At 44.4% G+C, this 23835-nt stretch overlaps 1 protein-coding gene across 1 annotated transcript in view; it reads left to right on the forward strand.

The window, feature by feature from the left end:
- Positions 1-23835, forward strand: part of Prkag2 (protein kinase AMP-activated non-catalytic subunit gamma 2) — a 243229-nt gene that overhangs the window by 131505 nt on the left and 87889 nt on the right. Inside the window, exons 4-6 of the mRNA XM_033763960.1 lie at positions 8031-8242; positions 17036-17181; positions 18104-18253. Of these exons, the coding sequence (XP_033619851.1) occupies positions 8031-8242; positions 17036-17181; positions 18104-18253 (508 nt within the window). The remainder of the gene's footprint in view (positions 1-8030; positions 8243-17035; positions 17182-18103; positions 18254-23835) is intronic.

A 23835-nucleotide genomic window follows, 5' to 3' on the forward strand; every position in this document is an offset into this window, starting at 1 on the left:
TCATTCTAAGTTGTTTTTGTTTGTTTTGGTGCCAGGGATTGAACTCAGGCCCTTGCACTTGTAAGGCAGGAGGCAGAACCACTAAGCCAAAGCCCTGGTCCCAACTAAGTTTTGTTTATGATGTCTTTGCCCTACTCCTGTGTCCTCAAGCATTTCCTCTATTCTCTCTTCCAGGAGATTTAGTCTTTCTCTTTTAATATTTAGATCTTTGATCCATTTCAATTTTAAGTTAGTGCATGGTAAAAGATAGGGGTCTAGTTTGAATCTTTGGCATTTGGAAAGCAGTTTTCCAGCACCATTTATTAAAGAGTCTTTCTTTCAGTGAAGGTGTTTGGCTACTTTGTCAAAGTTAAGGCGGCTGAGTATGTCTGGAGTTGTTTTGGCAATATCTAATCTGTTCCATTGATCCTCGGGTCTGTTCTTTTGCCAATACCATGCTGTTTTTATCACAGTAGCTTTGCAGTACAATTTCAGGTTCAGGGATTGTGATACCCACTGCCTTGCCTTTGTTGCCTAGAATTTCCCTGGCTATTCTAGATCTCTTCTGGTTCCAAGTGAATTTTAGGATTGTTTTTATAATTCTGTGAGATATGCTGTTGGATTTTTTATTGGGATTGCATTAAATCTGTACACAAATTTTGGAAGTGTTGCCATTTTCAATATATTGGTTCTTCCTATCCAAGAACAAGGACTATCTTTCCATTTTCTGATATCCTCTTTGATTTCCTTTTTCAGAGTATTATAGTTTTCAATGCAGAGGTCTTTTACTTCCTTCATTAGATTGATTCCTAGGTATTTCATTTTGGGGAGATGCTATTGTGAAAAGTGTTGTTTCCCTGATTTTTCTCTCAGTGAGTTTGTTATTCATGTACAAGAAGGCTATTGGTTTTTGAGTATTTACTTAGTATCCAGCTATGCTACTGACTTTGGTTATCAAATCTAGAAGTCTTTTGGTGGAGTTTTCAGGGCCTTGCGTGTAAAATGTCATGTCATCCACAAATAATGATAATTTAACTTCTTTCTTTCCTAGCCTTATTCCTTTTATTTCTTTTTCTTGTCTAATTGCTCTGGCCAATGTTTCCAGAACTATATTGAGCAAGAGTGGTTACAGTGGACATCTTTGTCTTGTTCCTGATTTTAGAGTGAAAGCTTTCAGTTTTTGTCCATTTAGTTTAATGTTGGCTATTGTTTTGTAATAGATAGCTTTTATCAAATTGAGATAAAGACCACCATTTATACCACTTTTCTGTAGAGTTTTTAGCATGAATAGGTGTTGGACCTTGTCAAGCACTTTTTCTGCATCTATTGAGATGATCATATGGTTTTTGTTGTTTGCCCTGTTAATATAGTGTACTACATTTATTGATTTGCAGTAAACCATCCCTGGATTTCTGGGATGAATCCTAGTTAGTTATGGTGTATAACCTTCTTTATGATTTGCTACATTCTGTTTGGCAGTATCTTATTGAGGATTTTTGCATCCTTGTTCCTTAGGAAGATTGGCCTCTAGTTCTGTTTCTTGATTGGTCCTTCTCTGGCTTTGGTATCAGGGTAATGCTTGCTTCTAGGAAGGAATTTAAGAGTATTGCTTCCCTTTCGATTTCATTAGAGTTTGAAAAGTAGCAGAATTAGGTCTTCTCTAAATTTCTTGTAAAATCAGCAGTGAACCCATCAGGGCCTGGGCCTTTTTTTGTTGGTAGGTTTTTAATTACATCTTTAATTTCCTTAACTGATATTGGCTTATTTAGAATTTTTATATCTTCTTGATTTACTTTTGGTAATTAATATGTATCTAGGAATCTCTCCATTTCTTCTGTATTTTCCATTTTATTTTAGAATACAGGTTCATGAAGTAGGAATTGATGATCATCTGGGTTTCTGCAGGGTCTGTTATGATTTCACCCCTTTCATTACTAATTATGTAGATTTGAGTCTTTCCTTTCCTTTTTCTGATAAGGTAAGTTAAGGGTTTGTCAATTTTATTTAATCTTTCAAATAACCAACTCTTTGATTCTTTGATTCTTTGTATTGATTTTTTAGTCTCCATTGCATTAATTTCTGCTCTGATTTTTATAATTTCCTAATTTATATGAGCTTTAGGCTTGACTTGTTCTTCTTTTTCTAGAAGAGGGAGGTTCAACATTTGGTCATTCATTTGAGCTCACTCTTTTTCTGATATGGATGGATATTCACTACTATAAACTTCATTCATAGGATTGCTTTCATTGTGTTCCATAAGTTCCAATATATTGTATTGTCATTATTGTTTAATTGTAGAAATTTTCTGGCTGGAGATTTAGCGCAATGGCATCACACCTGCCTCATAAGTGCAAGGTCCTGAGTTTGATCCCTGGTACAGAAAAAAAAAAGAAAGAAAGAAAATGAAAAGAAACTTTCTGATATCTTCTTTAGTATGGACCACATAATAGTTCATACAACATGCTTAAGTAAATGCAAAGGAACTGAAATTATCCCATGCATATTTATCAGTCCATAGTGCAATTAAATTGGAAATCAATGGCAAAAGAAACCAAAAGAATTTCATGAACACATGCAAATTAAATAATACCTTCCTGAACAACCAGTGGGTCATAGATGAAATTAAAGAAGAAATCAGAAAGTTTCTTTCTTTGTACCAGGGATCAAACTCAGGTTTGTTTGTTTGTTTTTATCATGGCTAATTGGAGTGCTATATGCTTCACTTATCTGTATGTCAAATTCTTTTTCCCTGTTTGGGAAGTTTTGTGCCATTACTACTGTGAACAGGTTTTTTATGCCATTTCCACTATCTAATGCTTTCTCATTGACTCTGCTCAATCTTGTGTTTTTTTTCTTCTTTGCATTATCTGGCAGTTGCTGGATTGATATCTTGTGGACCCATGCTATTTTAAAGAAATTTCTCTTAGGGGCTGAGGATTTAGCTCATTGGTTCCACCACCTGCCTAACAAGTACAAGGTCCCAAGTTTGATCCCCAGTACAAAAAAAAATCTCTCTTTTTCATGATCACTAATTGCAATCCTGTCTTCTATATCTTGTATTCTGTCCTCACATTGGTTTGTTCTGCTGCATATGCTTTCAATGGAATTTTTAATCTCCTGGATATCTGTTTGAATCTGCCTGATGGGTTCCATTTCCTGTGCTGGAGATTCATGGTTTCCATCATGTTCCTGGGTGCCTCTATATTTTTGTTTTTGTTTTCTTTTGTTTGTTTGTTTTTGGTACCATGGATCAAACTCAGGACTTTGTGCTTGAGAGGCAGGTAATGGAACCACTGAGCTAAAACCCCAGCCCTCCTCTATATTTTTTATCTGTATCTGCTTTGGAGTCACTAAGCATTTCTTTCATTCTGGTCACCATCGCTGTAGTTATCTAGGAAATTATTTCAGCTCTGATTATTTTCTAAAACTTCATTGAGGGCTGGAGATTTTGCTCACTGGTGCCATGCCTGCCTTGCAAGCACAAGGTCTTGATTTTGATCCCTGGTACTGAAAAAAAGAAAAATAAATAAACCTCATTTATCTGCTTTGTTGCTTCTGCTGTTACCACTTCAGAGAGTCCAGGTGGGTGGCTTTTGAATTGTTCCACCATATTACCTCCTGGATTTGCCTTTGGTGAGCTAAAAGTTGCGGGGGGGTTGCATCTTGTTTAAGTGTCTTTTCATTTTCTGTTTTTTCAAAAGTTTTAAAGTTCTTGGTATGTTTGTAAATTGCTTATGGTGAACAGCTTTATTGCCAGTATTCAGAACCCTTAGAAAATGACTACTTCTCAGAAGCATCTTCCAGGCATAGCTGACTTTTAGGTTTTGAGTCTGTGGCATGATACTACCTGTTCAATTTAATGGGGATGTGAAATTTCTGACTACTTGGCTCAGCCACCAGTTCTTTGGAACTGGTCTATAATTTGGGGGCTTTTTCTAAGAACCTTTGGCAATCTAAGTCTTGATGTACAAGAAGGAACAACTGATTAGCACATTAATGTCACCTTGGCTGAGATAGTACAGTCAACAATAACAAGGGCTGGGGATTTAGCTCAGTGGTTCTGGTGACTGCCTCGCAAGTACAAGGACCTGAGTTTGATCCCCAGTACCAAAATAAATAAATAAATAACAATAGCATCAAATACAGCCTGAAAACAATAAACTGTGGTGATTATTAACTTGGTACCTTTAACTGTATGAACTAGATTTGTGGTTATATAGCAAAATCTATAACAAATCCAAAAAATTGTGTGCAATAAATAAGCCCTTATATGATGATTTTACCCTTAGTGGAGAAGATTTAAAAGGGGTTGGGGGCAAACAGAGAAAAAGAAGATGAAAGGGAAGGAGGAGGAGGGGTAAAAGAAAAAGAAGAAGAAGGAGGAAGAGGAGAGGAAGAGGATGGAGGAGGAGAGGAAGAAGGAGAAGAAAGAAGAAGAGGAGGAGAAATAAGAGATCAGAAGCAAGGCTGAAGGACAAACCTTAGGAAATAGGTGAAGAAGACAAGGGAGAAAGAAAAGGAAGGAATAAAAACAAGAACAGAATAACAACAACAAAAAAAACTAGAAACCATGTTCAAACAATCAAGAAAAAGCAAAACAAGAACCATAAAGGAGGGAAAGAAATGAGAGGAAAAAGAAAGAAGAAAGAAAGAAAGAAAGCAGGCTGAGGATTTAGCTCAGTGGTTTCGCCTCCTGCCTCACAAGTACAAGGTCCTGAATTCAGTCCCCAGTAGTATGAGAGAGAGAGAGAGAGAGAGAGAGGAGGAAGGAAGGTCCAATGCAATATGTGTCTCTTATCACTGATAGACAACACAGGCAGAGTCCAGAGTTGAATTGATTAATTCCAGCAATCCAGCAGCTTCACATTGGGTTAGTGGATAATCTCAGCTGGCCTGCCCCTTTAGTTCCACTGAAGTTCAAGCTGATTTATTCCTATGAGGCTGGAACCAGATTCCTTGAGCCTACAACAGTCCATGTATAGTCCTGACTTGAATTTGGCACCCACACTGAGACACCAGGAGCCACTAGGTGGAATCATCCCTAACTGTTCTGAGTTCAGAGCTCAGTTGGCCCCTCTCCAAGATGGCTACTGGCCAATCATCCTCTCCTTGGTGACATCTGAGCCCAGATGACTCAACAACTGCTGCAGGTCAATGCATTATCTGCTCCATTCCACTGGTGCCTTTCTCAGGAGGCCTCTGGAGCTGCCAGTAGTCGCTGTGAATCTGCAGGTTTGTCTTGCCCTTCCCACACCATGAGTCTGGGTGCTAGGAGAGAGCTGCTTTCCACCTCCCTCCTCTTTATTGAAGTCTCTCTCTTTATGTTCCCCATGGACTTCAATTCTCACCTTAGATCCTTCCTGGGGACCCACTTCCTTCCTTCCTCTCTTTGCAATGCTATGCTCTAGTATCAAATATCGGACAGCCTCTGTCTCTGCTGCTCATTACTCCACCTGTGGCCTATTCCAAGGCTGCTGCTGCCACTGCCCAGTCCTGTCTGGATCCTCAGGAAATTCACTTTTGCCACAGGGCAGAAATGTTCACATTTCAGGCAGAGAAAGAGAGGGCTCTTTGGTGCTTCTGTGAGCCCTTCACCCTGTCCCTTCCTGCCCCTTTCTGCCCCTTTTCTCTGAGCTCTGACTGCTTCTATGTGACATGGATTGTATGCTCTATGGTTGGTGTGAGGCAGTGTCTGGTTTGTTGTGTGTTTTGTTCTTGTCCCACTTCTCCCCACCAAGCAGAAGGATGAGACTTGTCCCATTTGTCCTAGCCCACTCCTCCTGCCACAGCTGCTTAGGCCCTCAGCCTGAAGCCACTGAGTGGCCACCAGACTGGCTGTCCCAACAGGTGAGAGGAAGACTGTTTCCCCCACAAGGAAAGGGGAAGCAGTCAAGGCTGGGGCAGCAGATCCCCCATTTACTCTGTTAACAACCGTGACACAAACATTCAGGAGAGGTAAGTTTAGGAACATCACTCTCACTTGCCCCGAGGCCCTGCCTAAGACAGTGTCCCCAGAAAGAAGACAGCATCTGAGAGTGTGAAAGCCCCTGCTTGCTGATCTGTGACTCTACCCTTCTGGCTGGCATGGAGGAAGCCCATCTTGCCTGCCAAGCACACCCAGGTGCCAGGTTCCAGCCTGCCTCATCCCCCCAATCCCTTCTCCTGCCCCTTTAGGCACCCAGGGACTTCTCAGATTCCTTCTTGCTGCCAACAGTCTTTCCATCTGTAAGTGGGCATCCAGGGTCTCCCACAGAGTGTGTGTGACAGCACTCTACAGACACTGGGTGGTGGAGCTGCAGGACTGACCCCCTCCTGGAGGCATTTTGGGGATCCGTGAAGAACCATATTTTTAGTGAGAAAAAACAGGAAGGTTTTTTCTCTGTCCTCCTAAACTAATGACAGCTCTAGCATTTCGTCTTTCCCATTCCCCCTGCTCTAGTCTGGATGTTCTTTTTTTGGTACCAGGAATTGAATTTAGGAGATTGCATTTGCCAGGCAGGCATGGTGCTGCTGAACTACATCCCTGGCCCTACTAGTCTGGATGTTGAGGCTTGGTCCCACCTTGGCCACTACTGAGGGTGTGGACCTTTAAGAGATGGTTCTAGGGAGAGGTCTGGTCCCTGGGGGTATCTCTTCCTCTTTCTTTTTATGTGCTGGCAATGAAGTGATAGGTTTTGCTCTGCCACCCATTCCTGCCATGAGGTTCTGTCACTGGCCCAGAGCAACAGGGCCAAGGAATCATGCACTAAATCCTCCCAAACTCTCCATGTGTCTCTTCTCCCTAGAAGAATGCCTATAGCTTCCAGGGCCACCCTAACCCAGCAAAGCCTCACTTTAACCTGATTGTTCTGCAAAAACCCTATTCCTAAACGAGGTCACATTCAGAGATACCGGGGATTGGAGCACCAGTGCATCTACTCCTGTCACACATTTCTGTGGTCAGAGTTTGTCCCACTTGGTTCTTCTTGTCTCTTGTCATGTGATGTCCACAGCATTGACTTTGGCGTTTCCAGGACACTGCAAATTTTCCTGTGCGAAACCTCAATCAGTGTGGCACAGTGAGGTGTGCTCTTGGCTTGTGCCTGGTAAGGGTAGTAGGTAGCAAATGGATCTGGCAGAGTAGCAGGAGAGGGGGGCCAACCAAGGGGGGTTGCACCCTGTTATGTCAGGACCATGTGAGCATCACCCCAACAAGAGGGCCCCCCAGGACTCAGATGGGGTGCAAAGGAAACTCTGACCCCACAAATCTAAGAGAGTAGATGTGGGCCTATAAAATTCCCTGTTATTAAAGAACTTAAGGTTGGGCTTTTCTTTTCTTTCTCTTTAATGGAGTGTGCTGGATGTCTCTATAATTTTGTTCAGATGACCACAGAACTGGAACCTAGAAAAGCTGTTGCTGCTATTGATGCATAACATAGTGCTTTTATTGGTCTTTTTGTAGAAATATAAATATATATACATATATTTTTGGAAACTTTAACTGTGCTGTGAACTTTGGAAAAAGTTATTCCAGTTATTGTGTTGAGTTGTCATTGTACATAAATTAACAGCTGTATTGGTCTAGAAATGTTAAATTTGGGGAAGGGATTTAGCTCAGTGGTGCCGCCACCTGCCAGCCAAGCGCAAGGTCTGGAGTTCAATCCCCAGTACCAGTAAATAAATAAATTAATTAATTAATTGATTGATTGATTTTAAATTCCGTTTTTTTTCCCATTCATACAGGGGCAACACACTATGTTAAATATGTAAAGCCCTATCTAGTAATTTTGGTTACAGAAACTAATAAAATATTCTTAAAATTATGAAAAAAAAAAGAATTGAATGCCAGGCATGGTGCCACACACCTTGTAATCCCAACACTGGGAGGATGAGGCAGGAGGATCACTTCAAGTTGAAGCCAGCCTGGGCTGCATAGCACCCCCATCTCAAATGAATGAATGCATGAATGATCCGACTGTTGCCACTGGAGGATTGGGGCCCTTGGAAGAGAAAGAGTCTTCTGTCCGCCTCTGCCCGGCCACACTTCTAACAGGCTCTGTTGTTTCCCACAGCCTCCAGTGTCTCCTCTTCCCCATCCACACCCACCCAAGTGACCAAGCAGCACACGTTTCCCCTCGAGTCCTACAAGCAGGAGCCCGAGCGCCTGGAAAATCGCATCTATGCCTCCTCACCTCCAGACACCGGCCAGCGCTTCTGCCTGGCCTTCCAGAGCCCAGCCCGGCCACCACTGGCCTCCCCCACGCACCATGCTGCACCCAGGACGGTAAGTCTGGGCCCTTGTCATTGGTCTGTCTGTGTGCTTCTGGCTGCTGTGGTTTATTTTGTTATAAATCGCAGATTGAGGAGAATGGTGAGGGTGTGGGAGCAGACGGTGATGGTAGGAAACACCACAGCATCGGCCCCACCGTGAAAGTTTTCTGCTCCTCCTCCTTTTTATTTACTTTTTCATTACTGGGATTGAACCCAGTGCCTACGTACTCAACTGAAAACCAAGCTTTTTTCATTTTGAGATGGGGGTTTGCTTCATCACTAAGTTGCCAAAGCTGGGCTTGAACTTGCGATCCTTCTGCCTCAGCCCGGACTGAGTGCTGGGACTGTAGGCACTCACCACTACACAAGGCTCCTCTATCAATCTCCTTAAAGAGCATTCTTTGAAAGCTTTATTTGAATTTACTCTGATCATTAAAAGTAAAATGTCACAGGCAAAGGAAAAGAGGACACAGTTTTAATATGTAAATCCAACATTATGTGACTTGGGGTACATTCTTAAAAAGGACAGCCTTGTTTTGTTTGGGACAGGGCCTTGCTGTGTAGTTCATGCTGGCCTTGAATTCACTAAGTAGCCCAAGCTGGCCTTAAACTTGCTGTGATCCTCCCGTCTTAGTCTCCAGAGTTCAGGATTACAAGTGAGCACCACCACCCCACCTGAGGGCAGCCTTTCACGATGGAGCAGGGTCACGGGTGTTTTTGTGGCCTTCAGAGGATTGGCTGAGAAGGACCAGGGAATATTGATGGAGGAAGCTGGCTTTGCCCCACTCCTGTGTGCTCTCCATGCCAATACAGGGTTCCCCAAGTTCAGAAACCCCACCCATCATAGCCTCTTCAGTCCAGGGGACATGCTGCAGGAACAATATGTTCCTGTATCCAGCAAGTGTATAAGAACCATGTCACTAATGCTGCCTACACCCATGGAACCGTTTCATTCCACTGTCATGCTGGGAGGTTGCTGGAACAATGCATCTTCATTCTGGATCCCTGTACAGCCACAGGGGATTGGTCTGAGGACCCGTGCAGATACCAAAGTCCTCTGATGTTCAATTCTGTTTTCTAAGATGGTGCAGTATTTGTACAATGCCTACATACGTCTTCCCAAATACTTCACATATCACCAGATTACTTAGAATACCATGTACGATGTCCTCGAGCCGTGCAAATCATTGTTAATACTGCTTAGGGGCCAAAGACAAGAACAGTACTTGTTCGGGACAGAAAACAGTTTTTTTCCCAACACTTCTGAGCTGCAGTTGGTGGAATCCACAGTTGGTGGAATCTGCAGATGGGAAGGCTGTAGCCATAGAGAACCAACTGCACCACACACTGGGTGCCTTAAGACAGCAGCAATTTTCTATCTCGTGGTTTTGGAGATGAGAAGTCAAAATCAAGGTTTTAGGGATCACATGCCCTCCAGGGCTCTAGGGGGCACCCCTGCCTCTCCCAGCTTCCAGACGCTCTGGCGTTTCTTGTTTGTGGTAGCATCTCTCCAGCCCCTACTTCCATCTCCCCAAGCAGTCTCCCCTGTGTCTGCTGGTCACCACCCAGTTGACCTTATTTTCACCTGGTTCCATCAGCAATAACCTTATTTCCAAATAAGGTCACATTCACAGGGACCAAGGGTTAAAATGCCAGCACATCTTGGGAACACAAACCCGTAACTGTTAGGTCCCAGGCAAAGATGCTCTATCCAGGCAGAAAACGCAGCATGACTATTCTTGTTCCTTCAAAACGATGGTTTGATTCAAGGTGGGCTTGGCAAAGCGTCTGTTTAAATGGCCAGGGTCAGGCTGCAGGTATTGTTTCTACCTCCCAGAACTTGCAACCTTGCCAGCCAGAGCCCAGGGCCAGGTGGACATGCCCAGGAAGTCTGGGAGCAGAGTTGGGGGCGACTGGGCAGACAAACAGGGCCCCTGTGGGTGTGAGAGAAGGGTGTGCAAACAATGAGGGTTGCAACTGAGCTGGTCCTGGAGTAGTTGCAAGGGCTTAAATATGAAGGAAATGAAGGGAGAAGCTTCTAGAAAAGAAAGGGAGTCAGGGCTTGGGGCCAGGGATATACACAGTAGAGAAGGTAATGGCTACACGGTGCAAAAGTGGCATAGGGCTGGCTCTGAGGAGGGCAGATGTCTGGCTGAGATAGAAAGACAGAGTATCCTGGGGTGTCCAGGGCTGGGCCCCTAGAGCTGGAAACTAGGAGGAGGTCAGGCTGGATGTTTTATTTTTTAATTTTTATTTTTATTAGTGCATGCTTGCAGAACATAATGATCACATTCCTCATGAGGAGTTGGTACATATGAATACCATGTCTTGATTCTTTTTATGTCTCCTTTCCCTCTCCTCCCTCCATTTCTTGGTCCCTTTCCCATCTGTGAAAGATCTGTCTCCTTGTTTTGTATTATCTGTCTTTTATTTTGCTCTTTATTGTATTTATATTTTGGGATTCTCAGGACCATTTTGTCTTCCTGGGCATTTAGCATGCACTGGTTATGGAGATAGAAGAACCAAAAAAGACTCCAAAGGGGATGCTGGGCAACCTGCCCAGGACTTAGGGCAGTGAGAGTTGGTGTTGCCAGAGTTCCCCCTGGCCTGGCTGCCTGGTGGGAGGTGGCACCAGCAAGGAGACACAGTGCTGCCCAGTGATGCCTTCTGGGCAGAGAGACGGGATCTTGGCATCTCCCTCCTCCTGTCTCCAGCCTCAAGCCAGACTCGGGACAAGGGGAGATGGGAGTGGTGAGCCCAGGATATAGTTCTGGGGAGGCCAGGAAACAAAAAGGAAGGGAGATGTAGAAAGTCCCCAAAGACTACTGCTTCTCATTGACTAATGATAATTGATAGAATAACTTCATTTGAGAAGAGATACTGGGCCAGGGATGTAGCTCAGTGGCACCAAGCCTGCCTGGCAAGCCCAAGGTCCTGAATTTGATTCCCAGTACTGGAAAAAAGAAAAGAAAAGTAGAGATACTGATTGGAAGAGAAAAGCATTTTGGCTGTAGGTCACTGGAAGTGGAGGAGACCAGACATAGAGTCAACGTTCCATGATTCTGTGATGTTTCCCGAAGAAGCTTTGTGCTGGGGACCAGCCCAAAGCCATTCTCAGTTTAACTAGAGGAGCCCACAGAGTGCCACCAGCCAGCTGCCCATCTTCCCCCTGAGTGAGACCACAGGTGACACTCTTCACCACGTATGGTTCACCCGACTGAGGCCCTTGATCAAGGCCAAAAGCACAGGACCTTCCAGGCTTGCTAATGTAGTCCTGGGTCACGCAGCATGTGTCCTTTGCCATATTGCTTTCTCGGCTGTTGACCTGGAGATATGTTCTGTGCCAACACACAGCTGACAGTGTGTGACAGCAGAGGGATAGCCCACGACCAGCTAAACAAGAGGCAGTGGGTGCACAATGGAAGATGACTCAGTCATGAAAGGAAGGAAATTCAGACACACGCTACAGCCTGAATGAACTATAGACACTGTGCTGAGTCACAGAAGCCAGGGACAGAAGGACACACACTGGATGATTCTGCCTCAGGGAGGTCCCTACAGTGATCACATTCATAGAGACAGGAAGTAGAGGGAGACCCCAGGAGCTGGAGAGGGGGAAAGAGGAAGTCATTTAATGGGGTCTGTTTGGGAAGATGAAAAAGCTGTGGAGATGGATGATGTGACAACTTCACGACAGTGTGTGTGCAGTAAATGCCACTGAGCTATAAACTTCAAAGTGACTTAGTGCTTAATGTTATGCTGTGTTTTACCACAATAAAAGAAGATGATGTTCATGGACTTTGAGACTCAGAGAATCAGGGTGCTCACCCACAGCTCCCCACTTACATTTTGAAATAATGTTTTAAGAATTGGAAGAAGATGTCCCCACTGGACACCTGGCCTTAAATAAGCCCTGGATCCCACCAGGCAATGTTGTCACCCAAGTCTTCCAGGGGCCACCTCTCCAGCCGGTGTCTCTGCTTCCAGCAGTTGGGGAGTGGCTTCACGTCCTTGCACAGTTTGTCCCTTTGGAATTGAACTTGGAGGCGGGTATATGGCTCAGTGGTGGAGTGCAGGCCTAGCATGTGCAGGCCCTGGGTTTGATCCCAACAACAACAGCAGCAATAATAATAATTGTATTTTGTTAGATGTCTTTATGTGCTCAGTTCCTTAGAAGCCTCACTGATTTTATACGTTTTGCTACCAGCATAATCTTCATGGAGAGATGTGGGTTGCCTAAAGATTTCCAAAGGCCTAACAAGATTTTCATGTAACATATCTCTGCCTTTTTATGTAAAGATGCTGTGGTAAACATTGACCGTGAAGATCGCCCCTCTAAAACCAGTTCCCATGTGTTTTATTCTAAAATTGGAAAGGGGATGAGGGGTGAATCACTGTATAGCAGACAGCGCTCACATAATCATTTATTTGTTCATCAAATACTCATAAAACACCTGCTGTGTGCCAGGAACAGTGCTGGCAGGGGTGACAACAAAGGGATAGGGACAGAGTTTGCTTTATTCATCACTTGATTGACAGTGCTGGGCCTGACACACAGGATGGAACACAGAAAGGAGCTTTTGTCCACTTGGGGGACAGGCAGATGAACTGCTGTATGCCAGCACCCATTTGGGTACTATGGGAAGAGGCACCCATTCTGTCTGGGTGAGGGGGAAAGGAAGTGGAATTTGTACAGGCTGGGAAGACCGATCATCAGCTCTGTACTTGAGGTTGATTCCCTCTGGCTGAGTGGGGAAATTAGATTGGACGTCGGGAGACCAGGGGCCCAGATGAGATGCAGTATGGAAGAAGAATGGACGGGAGTTTGGGGCATAGTGTTTGCTAATTCACAGGGAAAGAGACAACTCAGGGATGATTCCCGAAGGTGCACATTGGGCAACTAGACGCATGCTGGGTCCATTTGCTGGGACAGAGCGGAGAGGAGAAGAGTGGAGTGTGTAGTGAGCACCTGAATGTGTGAGTGGCTGGTGTGCCCGGGTGGTAGGGTATAATGAGGTGCCCATGGTGTGCACAATCAGATGGAGGTGTCCAAAGGGAGACTGGATGTGTGCTCTGGAGCTGGAAATGAAGATCTGAAAAATCATCTGCATAGAAATGATCGTGAATGCCACCACATAGGAGAAATAAAGGCAGATGAGCCAGAAAAATATGGCCACCTAAGGAGTAAACCAAGAAAAGTACAAGGAATTGCATGAAAACAGACTGAAAAACAGGAAAGCACAGTATGACAGAAGCAAGAGGAATGTCTGTCGTTGCCCCGTATGCATTTGAAGGCAGCCTGGTCTTGGAACACGAGGACTGAAGTCACTGTGACCTTGACAAAAGTATGTTCTTGATCACTCATGGCCAAGAGCAGAAGCCATAAAATGTGGGCTGAATGACTAAAGGGTAAAGAAATGACAATCTCTCCTGTGAATACTTTCAAGAGTCTTAATACGAAAGGGAGGCAGGGGATTGGTTAGAAGATTGGAGATAGCAGGGTCTTCCTGTCAATGGGAGTAGATGTAAACACTCAAGAGCAGAAGGAAGCAATTAAAGTGAGCAGGGAAAAGAAAACATCACATTCTGATCTTGGAAGGGATTTCCTTAGGAGGTGGCTGGCGGTCTATAGAATAGTGGTGAGTGCAAAGACTCCGTCCTCAGTGTGAAAGTATTTGGAGGTTCTGGGGACATTGAAAAGGTGGGCCAGGATGGTCTTTAGTCCCTGGGCTGGTCCTTAGGCCCTAGGCACATGCCCTTGAAAGGGACTCTGAGACCCTGGTCCTTCCTCTCTGCTTCCTGGCTTCAGATGTCAGGTCTGGCTAGGACCTCCTATCACGAGGTGCCACACCCATCAGAGGCCCCAGCCAGTGAATCTGCTCCAGTCTTGGACTGGACCTCCAGAACCAAGCACAAAATAAGCCTTCCTGTGCTTTGTGAGTCATCTGTGCCAGGCATTTCATTGTAACAACGCAGAGCTGTTGGACCCCAGCCAGAATCTGCTCCAGTCTTGGACTGGACCTCCAGAACCAAGCACAAAATAAGCCTTCCTGTGCTTTGTGAGTCATCTGTGCCAGGCATTTCATTGTAACAACGCAGAGCTGTTGGTTGTGTCCTTTCCTTGGTGTGCACACATTTTTGGTGTTTCTCTTCCTTCTTATAAGGACACCAGTACTGTGGATGGGGGTCACCCTCTGACCTTACTTACTGTGAGAACCACATTACAGGCCCTGTCTCCAAACACAATCCCCTTGGGGTTAAGCTTTCAACATATGAATTTGGAAGAAACACAGTTCAATCCAGGACATGATAAACGCTTGTTGTCTTAAAACACTGAGTTTGTTGTTGCCATTGCTTTGTTTTATTTGGGGGTTTGTTTGGTTTGTTTTTTTTTAATCACAAGGCCTTCACACTATCCCCAGCCGCTATCCCCATCCATCATCATCATCTTTTTTTTTTTTTTTTTTTTTTTTTGAGACAGGGTCTCACAAAGCCACCAAGTTGCTCAGGTTGGGTTTGAACTGGTGATCCTCATGCCTCAGCCTCCCTGAGTGCTGGGATTATAGGTGGGTACCACCACACCCACCTAAACCACTGTTTGGGGGTGATTAGTTATGTAGAAGCAGATAACTAATACGTGTGTGTGTGCGTGTGTGTGTGTGTGTGTATGTGTGTGTGGAGGTAATACTGCATAATTCAATGTACTGAGCAACAGACAATAAACTCAGAAGCTTGCATTATTTGTATTTTTAAATTTTATGTTACCAAGGATCAAACTCAGGACCTTGGACTTACAAGACAGGCACAGCGCCACTGAGCTATATCCCTGGCCCTTGTGCTCTTTTTAAAAACACATTATTTTGCCACCAAATCAATCTGCAAGAGCTATTGTTTTCCAAGTGTGAGTACTTGGGGAGAGACCACTAGCCAGTCTCTCAGTTGTTACTGGAATAATTACCTTCTTTATAAGATTAAAAAAAAAATACTTTGAAATATTTGAGCAGATGCTGCATGTAGTGATGCATACCTGTAATCCTAGCACTTGGGAGGCTGAGGCAGGAGGATCACTATGAGACTGAGGCCAGCCTGGGTTACATAGTGAGTTCAAGGCCAGCCTGAACTATATAACAAGACCTTGTCTCAAAAAAAGTTAAATATTAATTGCCCTTATTTATTATATTATATACCTGTATCAAATTAGCATCCCATATACTTGTAGTACAAATATATGTCAAAACTTTTTTAATTTTAAAAAGAAAAGCATTTAAAAAGTCTATCAATACTTCAAATTAGTTGACATTAAGCAGTTGAAGATTTTATGTATACTACTTTGTTTTTATATTCTTGTCTCCCATGTTCAATATCAAATTCCACCCTAATAAGGACTTGATATTAAAGCTCTCTGGAAAAAAAAAAGCTCTCTGCCTGGAAATGGCAAATAGCTCCATTGTTATTACTTACAACAGATTATATATTTTATAAGAAGTCTGTGAAAAAAATTCACATTAGGTCAAGGATTCATAGCTTCAGAGAGAACTGAGTCACCATGGACTGGTTGTCACGGCGCTGTAGCTTGGAGGAGGTACTACCTGTGATGATATGGGCAGAGTCTCGACTACATAGTGAGACCCTGTCTCAAAAAAACCAAAAAAAGAAAAAAAAGATAAGGGCAGAGGATGCCTATTGTCCCCACTGTTTGCAAAGGGCTACAGGGCCCTCTTCCAGCGTTGCTGTGCTGCTGGAATCTCAAGTCAAAGGGCAGAGAGAAGGCCGAGCCCAAGTAGAAGACCTGTGCGTTTGGCCCATCCTTCTGAGCAGTGGCCAGGGGCTTTGAGATTCTTTATTAATTTTTCTTCTTGGCGCAGCTCAGCTTGAAGGGGAGGACATGGATCTTTTAAATCTACTGTGTATTCTGCCTCTGTCATCTGTCCAGGGACACATGTGGGAAACCATTTATTCAGTGTTTACTTTCTAAGACCCTGTTATTTGTGGGGCACTATCCTAGGCACTGAGCACTCAAAGATGACTGAGATAATTCCTGCCCCCCAAGAGTCTTCCCAGCAGGAGGAAGTTATAAAGTGGGTGTGGTGACACAGACCTGTAATTCCAGGGACTCAGGAGGCTGAAGCAGGAGGATTGCAGTTCAAGGCCAGCCCAGGCAATTTAGAGAGATCCTATCTCACAATTAAAAGGGGTGAGGGTGTAGCTCTGAGGTACAGGGCTTACTGAGCATGTACAAAGCCATGGGTTCAATTCCCAGTCTGCAAAATAAAAATAAGAGGGAATTCCTGTAGAAGCAGAGTCCTGGAACTAAAAGCAGTGGAGGGAGCATCCTGCCTCTTCATCGCTGGGCACCAAACTCTCAGATGAGACATGTGCTTCCAAAGAGTCACAGAGCCTGTGGCCATGTACTGAACACAGTCTAACAGAGGTTTTGTTTTTGTTTTTTTTTTTTAAAGGAATTTCCAAAACTATGGAAGATGCCATTTTGCTATCTTTGTTTTTAGAGCCCATTTGCCATCAGGCATTCTGGATTCTTCTTGAATTTTCCACCCTAGGGCAGCAGCCTCACCTTTCCCTGGGAGCAGCCATGGCCAAAGCCCTGGTGTCACCCAGAGTCAGGGTGTTCCCTGGAGCTCAGCACAGCCACCCGCAAATTGTGCCTCCAGACGGGGACAAAACCACAATCACCTTTCTCCCGACCTTGGCTGGCAGTGTACTCGACATCTAAGTGACAGCAGACCATGTCACATATGGATTTCTTGTTGCCCACCCTGATCAGCTGCCACCCCTTTCTCCAAGCCAGGGGCAGAAGTCAGGTGGTAGAGTGACTGTGCGATGTTGGAGTCTGGACAGAACGTGTGGACAGCTTCATCATGAAGTCAGGTTGGAAGAGGAGACGGGCCTGGAGACTGGGGCTGGAGGAGGCCAAGAAGTCACTTTCTCTGAAGGACAATAAGGACTGGAGCATATTAATGAACCGATGGGGAGGCCACCAGAGCTCCTGTTCCTTTGGTCCCATTCTCCTGTGTCTCTGCCAAATGGGAACGCAGGCCTGTGGTAAGGACCGTGTAGATCATTATGTAACACTGTTCACCCAAAGGCTTGATATTAGCTGTCTGAGTCACTTTACTGGGACACGATACCAGATGCCTACACCAAAAAGGAAAGGTGTTTTTTGGCTCATGTTTCAGTCCATAGTCAACCAGATCCAAGATGGAACAGCATGGCAGAGGGGCCTGGTGGAGGAGAGCTGCTTACAGCATGGTAGACAGGAAGCAGAGTGTGAAAGGAGGAGCCAGGGAGGGAGTTGCACCCTCCAGGCCATGCCCTCAGTGACCCCTCTTCCCATCAGACCTCATCTCCCAACAGGAAGTCAGTGATAAGCCCCCTTAATCCAGTCACCTTCCAAAAGCCCTACCTGGGAGACATCCAGAAATAAACCATAACACTAGCAAATACTAAAGCCAGGGTTGGAACTGGGCCAGCCAGACTCCAGAATCCCCATTCTTGTTTGTTTTGTGTGTGTGTGTGTGTGTGTGTGTGTGTGTGTGCGTGTTTTGAGACAGGGTCTCGCTATATAGTGCAGGTCGGACTTGAACTCACTATGTAGCCCAGACTGGACTTGAATGTAAGGTGATCTTCCTGCCTTAGCCTCCCAAGTGCAGATTCTACATTCTTAGCATGGCTTGATGCTACCTCTAGAAAAGTCCTGCATTCTCAGCCTCTCCATCCCAGGCTGCCTCTGCCTCTAGGCTCACAAGCCTAAATAGGACTTGGCTCCTTAAATCCTGTGGGCCACAGCTGGCCATCACCTTGTTTTATAATTAAGGCTTGTCACATGGCCACGCTCATCAGTGCCTCTTCTGTCCAGGCTGCGTGTCTGCAACACCATACAGACCGCAAAGCCTAGAAATTTCCTGCTGGCCTTTCTTCAGAAGGAGTTTGCCAATCCCATCTCATGCCAAGGCTTCCTTGTCACTGCTATCTGGTTCATTGTCACAATGTCCAGTGAGAGCGGAGAGTGAGACTTTTCTCCAGAGGGACAAGAGCCAAGCAGAGGGGCTATGTTCCACTAATGACACATAGCAGGGTCCAAAGGAGAGTTCAGCGACACCGCCACAGAGGCCACCAGCAACCAGATGGCCATTGGGCTGGCAAACCAGCGGGAGGTCCAGGAGTTAGGACCTGAAGAGTGTGACTGTCCTCCCAGGGAGGGTTATACAGGGATCCTGCTACTTTAGGACCAGGCGGAAGACACTGAGGGTAGCATAAGGCTGACAGGGATAAGAAGAACTCATCCTTCCCTTCATCCCAGCATGAGGAAAGACAGCAGAGCTGCAGGAGGTGGCATAGATGAGCACCACAATCTTGTCATTATCTACTCCACATGGTTCTCTGGGAAGTGCTGTAGTCTGGGTGTGGAATGTCCCGCCAAGGCCGTGTGTGGAAGGCTTGGCCCCAGGATGGCACTATTGGAAGGGGATGGAACCTCTCTGAGGTGGAGCCCAGGGAGGATCTTTAGGCTATTGAGCCTGAGCCCTTGATGGAAAGAGCTGACTGCAACCCAGTCCTCTTACTTTCTGTTGCCACAGGCTTAGAGCAATGAGGACAACCAATCATGCACTGGGACCCAAAACCCTGAGCTAAAATAAACCTTTTCACTTTAGCCATTGAGTGTCTCATTTTGTGATAGAAATGGAAAGCTGACAGATACTAGTCAGTTGGTCAGACTGCATCTAATAGATGGAATCCTCCAGCCTAGCGACTGGAGCTGAGGGGGGCAGGCTGAGTGAGAAACCAGCAAGAAAATCCTGCTGCAAGCCAGGGAGAGATGGCACAGGCTGGAATTTAGGTCTCAGGAATGGAGACCTAGAGGAAGGGATTAATTATAAAAGTGTGGATGACATAAAACAGGCTGTGCTTGGGCCCCCCAGGGATATGGCACATAGAAGGAGGGCTCTAGGGAGTCTCGTTTCCTAGGCATGAAAGGGTAAGTGACAGCGTCATCAAATTCACCAGGAAAATACATGAAGGGGAAGATCTGAGTTGGAAAGCAAGTTCCATTGGGACTTTTTTTTTTTTTTTTTTTAAGATGTCTTTTGGACATCAAATAGAGGTAACAGGGACCTGGCTATGTAAGTTGGGAGCAGAGAAGCAGAGGTTGGGAAAAGAATCCTCTCTGTCCATTTTACTCACCATGTATTAAGTCAAAGAAATCAAAACTTGGCATATCATTCACCTGTGTAACTGCGGGGAAGAAAAACACAGTTAAATTCCTATAAGGGCTATTTCTTCAGCAATACGGTGTGTGCAAATGCATTTGCGGGGCTGAGCATTAAATGGTGGAAAAATTGTTGTAGCTACTCATGCATCCTGGAAGACTTGCCTTGATTTGCATTTAGATGAGAATTCCTTCAACTCTGAAGCAGGATCAGCCCCTAACTCCTAGCACTTAGAAAAGCATTACCTTTGGCTGGGGAGGTGTCATTGGTATGGCTGTGACACTGACTGTAACACCAGCATTACTACTGCTGCCTTAATGACTCCACAGAAATCAGTTGATGGAGTGGGGAAGAGTTTGGAGCAGGCCCCCCTCCCACCTCCCTGGGAAGAGGCACAGGCCCTGTTAATGAGTGACCACCAGCGTCCTTCGCACTTGCGCCAGGAGGTTGATGTGGTCACACAGTTTTTCCACTCCTTTGGAGGCTCAGCAGAGAGCCAACCCTGCATCCCTGGCATCTTGAGTCCTAAGTTCCAGATGACAGCTGCCTCTTGGGAGTGATTACAGGAGAGGTCGACTTTAACCAGAAAAATAGAAATGGAAGCGGATGACTCAATAAAATGCTCTGTAAGGAACCACATAGAGGAGGCTCTGATTTCTCTATCTCTGCTGATGATTTCCTCTTCACACAGTGCATCAAAAGAACATTAAAAGCCCATTGCTTTTATTAGTTCTTTCACAGATCAGTAAGGCTGTTCAATTATCATGGTTGGGTCTGATTAAGCCAGTCCATTTACTTTCTGTGTATTTAATTTTTAAAATTAGAAGCATCTGGACCAGGATTTTGGTTTGCTTTTCTGACGATTACATTTCCCTAAGATGAAACAGTCCTGCAGATCAGTTGCCCAAGGGTGTAATTGTCCAACTGTATGCTTTAAAATGTTTGTGAGGGTGCATTTTATGCTACATGCATTTCACTGAAATTTAAAAAAAAAACTGCCACTCCAGCATTTTGGGACAATGAGTACACTGTGATGCTTTTGCCCAGCCCTTGTTGTCCATGTCCCACCCACACCACCCCCATTTTTTTGAGACAAGGTCTCCTATGTAGCCCAGTCTGGCCTCAAATTAATGGTGATCCTCCTGCCTCAGCCTCCCAAGTGCTGAGATTACAGGTGTGCACACCCAACCTCTGATGTTCCTTGATACACAGCCTTTGTTTATTTCTTTATACAAAGAAACACAGACAACAAATGGAGACCCTCCTGAAGATGTTCTGAAGCTTAGCTTTTCACTTAATAGTTTATCAGGCACCTGTCTTCAATTTACACAGTTGTTGTGAGAATGTTTTTGCTTAAAGCCTCATTTTCATAAGATTTAGTAAACACCCCAGTATTGACTAATACTTTATACTATTCAAATAATTAAGCCAATTATTGGGTCTGGTGCAATAAACAGTGAGTATTCTTAATAGCTTGGAAAACTTTTATAACATAGCAAAAGCCATTGTATAATGACCATATTGTTATTTGGATTTTTTTAAAAAGTACATTTCCATTAGAGTTACTCAGGAGCAACCAGACTCAAGAAACAGTATCTGGCCCTCGGGTATCCAGGAGACCAAGAAAGTGCTGGAGTTGTTGCTGGCCTAGGGCTCAGCTGTCAGTTTGTGTTTTGTTTTTATTGGTACATTTTAGATATACATAATAACATTCATCATAGGGAATTTGTGCCTGCTTGTGATATATCTTGTTTCTTTTTTTCCCCATTCCTCTCCCCTCCCTTTAACCCCTCTTCCTTCCTTCCTTACAAAAGTTTTGTTTCTGTTTTTTCATCCTATTCTTTTTTCCTTGTCCCTTCTTTCCTTTCCCCCTTCCCCCTCCCTTTTTCTTATTTGAACATTTTCTTCCCATTTTTCAATATCTGTTATACATTTTAGTCCTCATTTCCACTTTCAATTGCTCACACCAGAGAAACAATGAGGTATTTAAACACATGTGTCCAATTTGTCTCACTTAAGACTGTGTTCTCAAGGTGCATCTATATAGCTAGAAATGTCTCAAGCTTATCCTTCTTTATGGCAGAGTAGCACTCCATTGTATAAAAAAGCACATCTTTTTTATGCATTTGTTGGTTGATGGGTATTTGGGCTGTTTCCAAGATTTAGCTATTACAAATTGTGCCACTATAAACATGGATTTACATATATCTCCATGGTATGATGCTTTTAATTCTTTCAGGAAGATACCAAGATGTGGAATAGCTGGGTTGAATGGAACCTCTACTTTTAATTTTCTGAGGGATCTCCACACTGATTTCCTCAGTGATTGCACCTGTTTACACTCCTACCAACACTGGAGAAGGGTTCCTTCTTCCCCACAGCCCTGCTAGCATTTGTTATTGGTGGATTTCTTGATAGCAGCTATTCTTTCTGCAGTGAGATGAACTCTCAGCATTGTTTTAATTTGCATCTCTCAAATGACCAGTGATGTTGAACATTTTTTCCTATATTTATTTGTCATTTCTACCTCTTCATTGGAGAAGTATCTATTCATTTCAAATGCTCATTTTTGGATTGAGTCTTTAAATTCCTCCTCAAGCTGTCTTCATTCCTAGCCTGGAATCTGGCCTCTCACTTTATTATGGTATCTGGATACCAACTTGAATGTCTATGCCCTCTGTCAGCCCACTTTCCATTGCTTTGCAGTGCCACAGAGGGGGTATGTTTTAACAAACAAGGTTTGGACGCATGGTTCTGGTCCAAGGTGGAAGGATTGAATGCCTCTGGTATGGCCTTGCTGAAACAGGAAATGTGTCTGCGAATGTGCTTGTGTGCATGCGTGTGTGCTCTGATCTCTTCTTACAAAGCCACCGTGATTCACTCATGGGGTTCCACCCTATGGCCTTGTCTAACTGTGAGTCACCTCCCAAGGTGTCGCCTCTCAGTGTGGTGAGATTAACTCTCTGCCGTTAAGTCTCAATATCTCACAAACAGCCAGAGTGTCAGAGGAGACCCACTGGATTCAAAGCATTGCAACACCCATATTTAATGACACCAGCCTTGGGATACACTGTCCATATGGTGCCTTCTTTGCCAGAACATAGGAATGAATTGTGGAAGTAAGTTTCTTATGTCTGGTACATTCAAACACCACTAGTGGAAAATATGTGCTTTTTTTCATTCAGAATTTGTTCTAGCCACATGTGGTAGTGCACACCTGTAATCCCAGCACTTGGGAGGCAGAGGCAAGAGGGTCACCGTGAGCTCCGGGCCGCCTGGGCTACACAATGAGTTCAAGAAGGAAGTGTCCAAGACATAGACTCCCCTGAACAAAGCAAAATCCATTTTTTATTTGTCTGAGAAACAGAGGCAGAAAACAGAAAGAGCAGTAGAAAAGGAATATATTGGCTGGGGGAAGAACCCCAAAACACAAATAATAAAGTGCTGATGTGAAACAGAAGTAGTTAAAGAAACTGCTTCTTAAGTAAACCACCCAGAACCAAATGTGGGAAGATGGTGTTGCATTTACAAGTACATTTTGTTGAGTGAGTAGAAAAAAGTCAAATTTTATTTCCATTCAAACAGTGCTGCAACAAGTTAGTTTGGATGTAAATAAAATCCGGCTTGTTGCTCAGTCACCAAATCCCATCACTAATTTAAAAAGGTACAGCGGGGCCAGCAATTTGGCTCAGTGGTTTTGCTGCCTGCTTCACAAGCACAAGGACCTGAGTTCAATCCTCATTACCAAACAGAACAAAACAAACAACAACAACAAAAAAAGGGCACAGGGGCCCAATATGGTACTAGGAATTCTAGAGACACAAGTTTACTCCCTTCTATTCCCCTCCAGTCTTATCACCTGAAATTCTTCAGCCAGGAATTAGGAGGTTCTATGCCTCATTTCCAGCTTAGGCCCTTAATGCACAGGGCAGCATTAAGTGATATAATCCAGTCCCTCGGTTATCTGTACTGGAGATGGCCCGCTGGACAGCATGGGTACAGTTCTGGACACCGAGGTCCTCGAGAATGTGCCGAGGACAGTCCTATTTTATACTGTGTTGTGTCTGCATGTGTCCTTACCCCATCCTGCATTCGATTCCATCAGGCACATTTGGTGGCAAATAATGTACAACATTGTCATTTTCATTCTTAAAATAGTCTTCCACAGGCTTGGAGAAGGAGAGGACAGATTTTGACTATCTCTCTGGAATCTGGGTCATAAGTGTCTCCACCATTCTTGGGATATACTATTGTTCCTTCTTTTTTCTGTACAATTAATAGAGATGTTCAGCATGTTTGGTTTCTTAAAGCAGTCTTAAAGACTGTCCATCCCAGCTGGCTACAGTTAGTCTCCTCTGCCTGGTTCTGGATTGTGAAAGCA

This window comes from Fukomys damarensis, unplaced genomic scaffold (genome assembly GCF_012274545.1).
Source record: "Fukomys damarensis isolate Sample0158 unplaced genomic scaffold, DMR_v1.0_HiC HiC_scaffold_16, whole genome shotgun sequence".
NCBI classification, from domain to species: domain Eukaryota; kingdom Metazoa; phylum Chordata; class Mammalia; order Rodentia; family Bathyergidae; genus Fukomys; species Fukomys damarensis.